Source organism: Cetorhinus maximus, unplaced genomic scaffold (genome assembly GCF_964194155.1).
Source record: "Cetorhinus maximus unplaced genomic scaffold, sCetMax3.hap1.1 HAP1_SCAFFOLD_2932, whole genome shotgun sequence".
Taxonomy (NCBI): domain Eukaryota; kingdom Metazoa; phylum Chordata; class Chondrichthyes; order Lamniformes; family Cetorhinidae; genus Cetorhinus; species Cetorhinus maximus.
Genome location: NW_027598862.1, coordinates 15,001 through 25,000, shown reverse-complemented (window position 1 = coordinate 25,000; position 10,000 = coordinate 15,001). Strand labels below are relative to the sequence as shown.

At 56.5% G+C, this 10,000-nt stretch overlaps 1 protein-coding gene across 2 annotated transcripts in view; it reads right to left on the bottom strand.

Moving 5' to 3' along the window:
* LOC144677716 (hepatoma-derived growth factor-like) overlaps window positions 1-10,000 on the bottom strand; it is a 31,978-nt gene that overhangs the window by 6,984 nt on the left and 14,994 nt on the right. The window contains exons 1-3 of one of the 2 annotated variants that reach the window (XM_078537747.1): window positions 7,737-7,850; window positions 4,562-4,638; window positions 4,037-4,175 (exon numbers count right to left, since the gene is read on the bottom strand). In XM_078537747.1, the coding sequence (XP_078393873.1) occupies window positions 4,037-4,175; window positions 4,562-4,638; window positions 7,737-7,835 (315 nt within the window). In that variant the 5' untranslated portion in view covers window positions 7,836-7,850. Of the gene's footprint in view, window positions 1-4,036; window positions 4,176-4,561; window positions 4,639-7,736; window positions 7,851-10,000 lie in introns of those variants that run through there. The other variant, XM_078537748.1, reaches the window with a different exon arrangement.

The following is a 10,000-nucleotide window of genomic DNA, read 5'->3' as shown; positions in this document are numbered from 1 at the left end:
AGGTTACAGAGATAGGGAGGGGTGTAGAGGCTGGAGGAGGTTACAGAGATAGGGGTGTAGGGGCTGGAGGAGGTTACTGAGATAGGGAGGGGTGTAGGGGCTGGAGGAGGTTACAGAGATAGGGAGCTGGAGGAGGTTACAGAGATAGGGAGGGGTGTAGGGGCTGGAGGAGGTTACAGAGATAGGGAGGGGTGTAGACGCTGGAGGAGGTTACAGAGATAGGGAGGGGTGTAGGGGCTGGAGGAGGTTACAGAGATAGGGAGGGGTGTAGGGGCTGGAGGAGGTTACTGAGATAGGGAGGGATGTAGGGGCTGGAGGAGGTTACAGAGATAGGGAGCTGGAGGAGGTTACAGAGATAGGGAGGGGTGTAGGGGCTGGAGGAGGTTACAGAGATAGGGATGGGTGTAGGGGCTGGAGGAGGTTACAGAGATAGGGAGGGGTGTAGGGGCTGGAGGAGGTTACAGAGATAGAGAGGGGAGTAGGGGCTTGAGGAGGTTACAGAGATGATGGGGGTATAGGGGCTTGAGGAGGTTACAGAGATAGGGAGGGGTGTAGAGGGTGGAGGAGGTTACAGAGATAGGGAGGGCTGTAGGAGCTGGAGGAGGTTACAGAGATAGGGAGGGGTGTAGGGGCTGGAGGAGGTTACAGAGATAGGGAGGGGTGTAGGGGCTGGAGGAGGTTACAGAGATAGGGAGGGGTGTAGGGGCTGGAGGAGGTTACAGAGATAGGGAGGGGTGTAGGGGACTGGAGGAGGTTACAGAGATAGGGAGGGGCGTAGGAGCTGGAGGAGGTTACAGAGATAGGGAGGGGTGTAGGGGCTTGAGGAGGTTACAGAGATGATGGGGGTATAGGGGCTTGAGGAGGTTACAGAGATAGGGAGGGGTGTAGAGGGTGGAGGAGGTTACAGAGATAGGGAGGGGAGTAGGGGCTGGAGGAGGTTACAGAGATAGGGAGGGGTGTAGAGGCTGGAGGAGGTTACAGAGATAGGGGTGTAGGGGCTGGAGGAGGTTACTGAGATAGGGAGGGGTGTAGGGGCTGGAGGAGGTTACAGAGATAGGGAGCTGGAGGAGGTTACAGAGATAGGGAGGGGTGTAGGGGCTGGAGGAGGTTACAGAGATAGGGAGGGGTGTAGAGGCTGGAGGAGGTTACAGAGATAGGGAGGGGTGTAGGGGCTGGAGGAGGTTACAGAGATAGGGAGGGGTGTAGGGGCTGGAGGAGGTTACTGAGATAGGGAGGGATGTAGGGGCTGGAGGAGGTTACAGAGATAGGGAGCTGGAGGAGGTTACAGAGATAGGGAGGGGTGTAGGGGCTGGAGGAGGTTACAGAGATAGGGATGGGTGTAGGGGCTGGAGGAGGTTACAGAGATAGGGAGGGGTGTAGGGGCTGGAGGAGGTTACAGAGATAGGGAGCTGGAGGAGGTTACAGAGATAGGGATGGGTGTTTGGGCTGGAGGAGGTTACAGAGATAGGGAGGGGTGTAGGGGCTGGAGGAGGTTACAGAGATAGAGAGGGGTGTCGGGGCTGGAGGAGGTTACAGAGATAGGGAGGGGAGTAGGGGCTGGAGGAGGTTACAGAGATAGGGAGGAGTGTAGGGGCTGGAGGAGGTTACAGAGATAGGGAGGGGTGTAGGGGCTGGAGGAGGTTACAGAGATAGAGAGGGGAGTAGGGGCTGGAGGAGGTTACAGAGATAGGGAGGGGTGTAGAGGCTGGAGGAGGTTACAGAGATAGGGAGGGGTGTAGGGGCTGGAGGAGGTTACAGAGATAGGGAGGGGTGTAGGGGCTGGAGGAGGTTACAGAGATAGGGAGGGGTGTAGGGGCTGGAGGAGGTTACAGAGATAGGGAGGGGTGTAGGGGCTGGAGGAGGTTACAGAGATAGGGAGGGGTGTAGGGGCTGGAGGAGGTTACAGAGATAGGGAGGGGTGTAGGGGCTGGAGGAGGTTATAGAGATAGGGAGGGGTGTAGGGGCTGGAGGAGGTTACAGAGATAGGGAGGGGTGTAGGAGCTGGAGGAGGTTACAGAGATAGGGAGGGGTGTAGGGGCTGGAGGAGGTTACAGGGATAGGGAGGGGTGTAGGAGCTGGAGGAGGTTACAGAGATAGGGAGGGGTGTAGGAGCTGGAGGAAGTTACAGAGATAGGGAGGGGTGTAGGGGCTGGAGGAGGTTACAGAGATAGGGAGGGGTGTAGGAGCTGGAGGAGGTTACAGAGATAGGGAGGGGTGTAGGGGCTGGAGGAAGTTACAGAGATAGGGAGGGCTGTAGGGACTGGAGGAGGTTCCAGAGGTAGGGAGAGGAGTAGGGGCTGGAGTAGGTTACAGAGATAGGGAGGGGAGTAGGGGCTGGAGGAGGTTACAGAGATAGGGAGGGGTGTAGGGGCTGGGGGAGGTTACAGAGATAGGGAGCTGGAGGAGGTTACAGAGATAGGGATGGGTGTTTGGGCTGGAGGAGGTTACAGAGATAGGGAGGGGTGTAGGGGCTGGAGGAGGTTACAGAGATAGAGAGGGGTGTCGGGGCTGGAGGAGGTTACAGAGATAGGGAGGGGAGTAGGGGCTGGAGGAGGTTACAGAGATAGGGAGGAGTGTAGGGGCTGGAGGAGGTTACAGAGATAGGGAGGGGTGTAGGGGCTGGAGGAGGTTACAGAGATAGAGAGGGGAGTAGGGGCTGGAGGAGGTTACAGAGATAGGGAGGGGTGTAGAGGCTGGAGGAGGTTACAGAGATAGGGAGGGGTGTAGGGGCTGGAGGAGGTTACAGAGATAGGGAGGGGTGTAGGGGCTGGAGGAGGTTACAGAGATAGGGAGGGGTGTAGGGGCTGGAGGAGGTTACAGAGATAGGGAGGGGTGTAGGGGCTGGAGGAGGTTACAGAGATAGGGAGGGGTGTAGGGGCTGGAGGAGGTTACAGAGATAGGGAGGGGTGTAGGGGCTGGAGGAGGTTATAGAGATAGGGAGGGGTGTAGGGGCTGGAGGAGGTTACAGAGATAGGGAGGGGTGTAGGAGCTGGAGGAGGTTACAGAGATAGGGAGGGGTGTAGGGGCTGGAGGAGGTTACAGGGATAGGGAGGGGTGTAGGAGCTGGAGGAGGTTACAGAGATAGGGAGGGGTGTAGGAGCTGGAGGAAGTTACAGAGATAGGGAGGGGTGTAGGGGCTGGAGGAGGTTACAGAGATAGGGAGGGGTGTAGGAGCTGGAGGAGGTTACAGAGATAGGGAGGGGTGTAGGGGCTGGAGGAAGTTACAGAGATAGGGAGGGCTGTAGGGACTGGAGGAGGTTCCAGAGGTAGGGAGAGGAGTAGGGGCTGGAGTAGGTTACAGAGATAGGGAGGGGAGTAGGGGCTGGAGGAGGTTACAGAGATAGGGAGGGGTGTAGGGGCTGGGGGAGGTTACAGAGATAGGGAGGGGAGTAGGGGCTGGAGGAGGTTACAGAGATAGGGAGGGGTGTAGAGGCTGGAGGAGGTTACAGAGATAGGGAGGGGTGTAGGGGCTGGAGGAGGTTAGAGAGATAGGGAGGGGTGTAGGGGCTGGAGGAGGTTACAGAGATAGGGAGGGGTGTAGGGGCTGGAGGAGGTTACAGAGATAGGGAAGGGTGTAGGGGCTGGAGGAGGTTACAGAGATAGGGAGGGGTGTAGGGGCTGGAGGAGGTTACAGAGATAGGGAGGGGTATAGGGGACTGGAGGAGGTTACAGAGATAGGGAGGGGGTGTAGGGGTTGGAGGAGGTTACAGAGATAGGGAGGGGTGTAGGGGCTGGAGGAGGTTACAGAGATAGGGAGGGGTGTAGGGGCTGGAGGAGGTTACAGAGATAGGGAGCAGAGGGCGAGATAATGGAGGGATTTGAAAACAAGGCTGAGAATTTTAAAATCAGGGTTTAGCCTGACTGGGGGCCAGTGTAGGTCCGTGAGGACAGGGGGAGGGTGGGGTTGCTGTTATCTTCACTCACATCACTGATGTATGGAATCGGAGGAAAGCCAATCTGAGAATTGGAATTATCGAGCAGCGATGGACTTGCCTTTCAACAGTGCGGACACAGGCCTAAAACCAAAGACACACACCTGGTAACCCGACTTCTTCACTGTGGGATTATTCTCGATTTCCCACAACCCCTCACTGAAACCTTTTCGTTTGTTTGGCTTTCCCAACTTCTCCTTGGATTCCTCATATGGAAATAGGTCCTTGGGTCCCAGAAAGGCACTGTGAGGGGGTAGGGGGGGCGGGAACACAAGGGGTTACAGGCGTTAAAGCAGGATCTGAAAGGAGACAACATTCTCCAGCTCTCTCTCCTAATGAGTCAAACATTTCTCACACAATCCAGACCGACACTCCCAGGGAGGGAGCGAGAGGGGGACACACAGAGCGAGAGGGGGACACACAGAGCGAGAGGGGGACACACAGAGCGAGAGGGGGACACACAGAGCGAGAGGGGGACACACAGAGCGAGGGAGCGAGAGGGACACAGAGTGAGAGACAGGGCGATTCAGCCGGAAGGTGAGACAAACAGACTGAGCCAGATGTGCAGAGAGAGAGACGCCAGATCATGTGAAAGGGAGAAGAGTGAAAAGCCACAGGTGCTGACTTACGTCTCGTGGGTGCCAAAGAAAAAGATGGGGTATTTGTTTGATGGCGATTTCACCGCTCCTTCTGGCAGCTCGTCAATCTGTGGATCCAAATAACCACAGGAGTGAGAAGGGAGCATGGCCCTCCCGCAGTAACCACCCTCCGCAGCCCAGTCCCCACTCCCCCTCCCGCAGTAACCACCCTCCGCAGCCCAGTCCCACTCCCCCTCCCGCAGTAACCACCCTCCGCAGCCCAGTCCCCACTCCCCCTCCCGCAGTAACCACCCTCCGCAGCCCAGTCCCCACTCCCCCTCCCACAGTAACCAGCACAGACCCACCCTCCGCAGCCCAGTCCCCACTCCCCCTCCCACAGTAACCAGCACAGACCCACCCTCCGCAGCCCAGTCCCCATTCAACCCTCCCACAGTAACCAGCACAGACCCACCCTCCACAGCCCAGTCCCCACTCCCCCTCCCACAGTAACCACCCTCCGCAGCCCAGTCCCCACTCCCCCTCCCACAGTAACCACCCTCCGCAGCCCAGTCCCCACTCCCCCTCCCACAGTAACCAGCACAGACCCACCCTCCACAGCCCAGTCCCCACTCCCCCTCCCACAGTAACCACCCTCCGCAGCCCAGTCCCCACTCCCCCTCCCACAGTAACCAGCACAGACCCACCCTCCGCAGCCCAGTCCCCACTCCCCCTCCCACAGTAACCAGCACAGACCCACCCTCCGCAGCCCAGTCCCCATTCAACCCTTCCACAGTAACCAGCACAGACCCACCCTCCACAGCCCAGTCCCCACTCCCCCTCCCACAGTAACCACCCTCCGCAGCCCAGTCCCCACTCCCCCTCCCACAGTAACCAGCACAGACACACCCTCCGCAGCCCAGTCCCCACTCCCCCTCCCACAGTAACCAGCACAGACCCACCCTCCGCAGCCCAGTCCCCATTCAACCCTCCCACAGTAACCAACACAGACGCATCCTCCGCAGCCCAGTCCCCAGTCCCCCTCCCACAGTAACCAGCACAGACCCACCCTCCACAGCCCAGTCCCCACTCCCCCTCCCACAGTAACCAGCACAGACCCACCCTCCGCAGCCCAGTCCCCATTCAACCCTCCCACAGTAACCAGCACAGACCCACCCTCCGCAGCCCAGTCCCCACTCCCCCTCCCACAGTAACCAGCACAGACCCACCCTCCGCAGCCCAGTCCCCATTCAACCCTCCCACAGTAACCAGCACAGACCCACCCTCCGCAGCCCAGTCCCCATTCAACCCTCCCACAGTAACCAGCACAGACCCACCCTCCGCAGCCCAGTCCCCACTCCCCCTCCCGGAGTAACCACCCTCCGCAGCCCAGTCCCCACTCCCCCTCCCACAGTAACCAGCACAGAACCACCCTCCGCAGCCCAGTCCCCACTCCCCCTCCCACAGTAACCAGCACAGACCCACCCTCCACAGCCCAGTCCCCACTCCCCCTCCCACAGTAACCAGCACAGACCCACCCTCCGCAGCCCAGTCCCCACTCCCCCTCCCACAGTAACCAGCACAGACCCACCCTCCGCAGCCCAGTCCCCACTCCCCCTCCCACAGTAACCAGCACAGACCCACCCTCCGCAGCCCAGTCCCCATTCAACCCTCCCACAGTAACCAGCACAGACCCACCCTCCGCAGCCCAGTCCCCACTCCCCCTCCCACAGTAACCAGCACAGACCCACCCTCCGCAGCCCAGTCCCCATTCAACCCTTCCACAGTAACCAGCACAGACCCACCCTCTGCAGCCCAGTCCCCACTCCCCCTCCCACAGTAACCAGCACAGACCCACCCTCCGCAGCCCAGTCCCCACTCCCCCTCCCACAGAAACCAGCACAGACCCACCCTCCACAGCCCAGTCCCCACTCCCCCTCCCACAGTAACCACCCTCCACAGCCCAGTCCCCACTCCCCCTCCCACAGTAACCAGCACAGACCCACCCTCCGCAGCCCAGTCCCCACTCCCCCTCCCACAGTAACCAGCACAGACCCACCCTCCGCAGCCCAGTCCCCATTCAACCCTTCCACAGTAACCAGCACAGACCCACCCTCCGCAGCCCAGTCCCCACTCCCCCTCCACCTCGACATCTCCACTCCCCTCGCTCGCAAAGGGAGCAGCTGCATCCCTCTCACCCCTCAGCCGCCTCACGAGGCTGGGCAGTGGGAGGAGGCCATTACCCTGTAGGGTCTGTTCCACTGCTCAATCAGAGTGTGGCTAACCTGCCCCATATCGTGCTATCCCTCCATGACCCAACTCCAACAAAAATCCATCTACGCCAGTCCTCAAAGCACCAACTGACTTCTTCCCACATCGATGCAGCCCCCACCCAAAGATCTACAGCTCCTCTGAGGAACAGAGTTGCAGATTCCCACTCCCCTGTGTGCGTGAGGAGAAGATGCTTCCTGACATCACCCCTGAACGGCCTGGCTCTCAGTTGAAGGGTCTGCCCCCTTGGTTTTTGAATTGCACCCGCCCGGCCCACAGCAGAGCAAATAGTTTCACCCCGCACGTCTTAACATCGTCTCATTTTCAACAGCTCAATTCGAATCACTTTGCAATCTCTGAAACTCAAGGGAAAATACAGGCTCACACAGACACACACACACACCACCCACACAGACACGAATACAGGCACATGTACACTCACACAGATACACACCACATACACGCACGCACACGGTTACACACACCACATATACACTTACAACCACATACACAAACCACATACACGCGCGCACGTTTGCAAACACATACACGTGCACACACGCTTGCATGCACACCACATACATGCGCGCACACATACACACCACATGCACGTGCTTGCACACACCCACATACACGCACACACACATACACGCACACTCACAAATACACACATCGAGATATAGTGGTACTGCCTATTAGGCTTGCTCCTCTGCTGTCTGGGTGAGGCAAAAGGAATGAACTATAGCGCCTCTCACAGCCTCAGGACATTCCAGAGCACTTCACAGCCCATGAAACATTTGTTTTTTCTCCTTCAAGCCATGGTTTCCTGCAGTCACTGCTGCAGACACAGGCAGCCAATCTGCGCACAGCCAGCTCCCACAAACAGCAACGTGGTGAAGCCTCTCTTTATAGAAGGTGCACACTCAGGTTGCTAGGATGAGGGAAGCGTGCAGCTTACGAGGACATGGAGGGTGGCGGAAGTGGGAGCTTCCTGGAAAACCAGCCCTAACTGAACCCTTACAGCAGGATCCTTCGGAGGAGTGGGCCAGATGTGCATATGTCCAACAGGCCTCATCAGGCTGGCCCTGCTGCTGACTGATAAACTTTAATCTCTCTTCAGCTGAAACAACATGTTACATCATTATCTAGTGACACTGTCAACTGGCTCCCAGAGATGTGCAACTTATTGGAAACAGGAGGCGGAGTAGGCTATTTGGCCTGTTGAGCCTGCTCTACCATTCAACCAGACGTGGCTGATCATCTACCTCAACACCATTTTACCCGCACTACCCCCAGTTTTTAATTCATTCATGGAATGTCGCTGGCTGGGCCCAGCATTTATTGCCCATCCCCAATTGCCCCCTTGAGAAGGTGGTGGGTGAGCAGCCTTCTTGAGCCGCTGCAGTCCCTGTGGTGTAGGTACACCCACCGTGCTGTTAGGGAGGGAGCTCCAGGATTTGGACCCAGTGACAGTGAAGGAACGGCCGATATATTTCCAAGTCAGGATGGTGAGGGGCTCGGAGGGGAACTTCCAGGTGGTGGTGTTCCCCATGTGTCTGCTGCCCTTGTCCTTCTAGATGGTAGTGGTCGCGGGTTTGGAAGGTGCTGCCATTAGTCTCCAGAAGTCTATCGATTTCTACCTTGAACACGCTCAGTGACTGAGCCTCCACAGCCCTCTGGGCTAGAGAATTCCAAAGATTCACCACCCCCCGAGTGAAGAAATTCCTCCTCATCTCAGTTTTATATGGCTGCCCCCTTATCCTGAGACTGTGTCCCCTGGTTCTAGACTTCACCCCCCCCATCTTCCTGTATCTACCCTGTCAAGCCCTGTAAAAATTTTATATGTCTCAATGAGATCACTTCTCATTCTTATATGAATACTTCATACTCAATTTCCTTGCCCTGTGAAAATTAGGAGCCAATAATGAGCTCTGTCCAACCCTAAATAACAATACTTGAGCTATTTTTAACTCAAAATGGACATTCCCTCACATTTCAACTCAGTGCATATATGTAGATGGGGTGCCAATCAAGTGGCTGCTTTGTCCTGGATGGTGTCGAGCTTCTTGAGTGTTGTGGGAGCTGCACTCATCCAGGCAAGTGGGGAGTATTCCATCACACTCCTGACTTGTGCCTTGTAGATGGTGGACAGGTTTTGGGGAGTCAGGAGGTGAGTTACTCACCACAGGATTCCCAGCCTCTGACCTGCTCTTGTAGCCACAGTATTTATATGGCTGGTCCAGTTCAGTTTCTGGTCAATGGTAACCCCCAGGATGTTGATAGTGGGGGATTCAGTGATGGTGATGCCATTGAATGTCAAGGGGCGATGGCTGGATTCTCTCTTGTTGGAGATGGTCATTGCCTGGCATTTGTGTGACGCGAATGTTACTTGCCACTTGTCAGCCCAAGCCTGGATATTGTCCAGGTCTTGCTGTATTTGGACACGGACCGCTTCAGTATCTGAGGAATCGCGAACGGTGCTGAACATTGTGCGAACATCCCCACTTTTGACCTTATGATGGAAGGAAGGTCATTGATGAAGCAGCTGAAGATGGATGGTTATATCACTGGACTAGCAATCCAGAGGTTTGGACTAATGATCTGTGGGAGACATGAGTTTAAACCTTAGCATGGCAGCTGGGGATACTTAAATCCAACAAATCTGTAATAAAAATCTCCTATCAGTAATGGTGACCATGACAACCATCATGGATTGTCGTAAAAACCCATCTGGTTCACTAATGCCCCTTTAGGGAAGGGAAACCTGCCGTCCTTACCCCGGTCTGGCCTACATGTGACTCCAGACCCACAGCCATGTGGTCGACTCTTAACTGCCCCTCTGAAATGGCTCAGAAAGCCGCTCAATTCAAGGGGGCAATTAGGGATGGGCAACAAATGCTGGCCTTGCCAGTGACACCCACATCCCATGAAAGAATTAAGGATAAACTACGCCCAGCAAAGAATGAAGGCTTTCCGACTTAAACCAGTCTGATTTTGCGCTCTTAGGAGTGCAGTAAACTCCCGCCGTCCGTGGGAGCGCTCCGATCCCCCCGACATCTTGCAAAGGGTGAACTCGCAAACCGGCGAATTGGCGGACACGGTTTATAACGGGGCTGAATTTGACATGGCCTGGCCTTCCCCAAATTCTTCACTTCTTTCTTTACCTCAACAGTCGACAAAAGCTTTTTTAAAAATTAAACTGGAGACGGTTTTGCTGAAGAA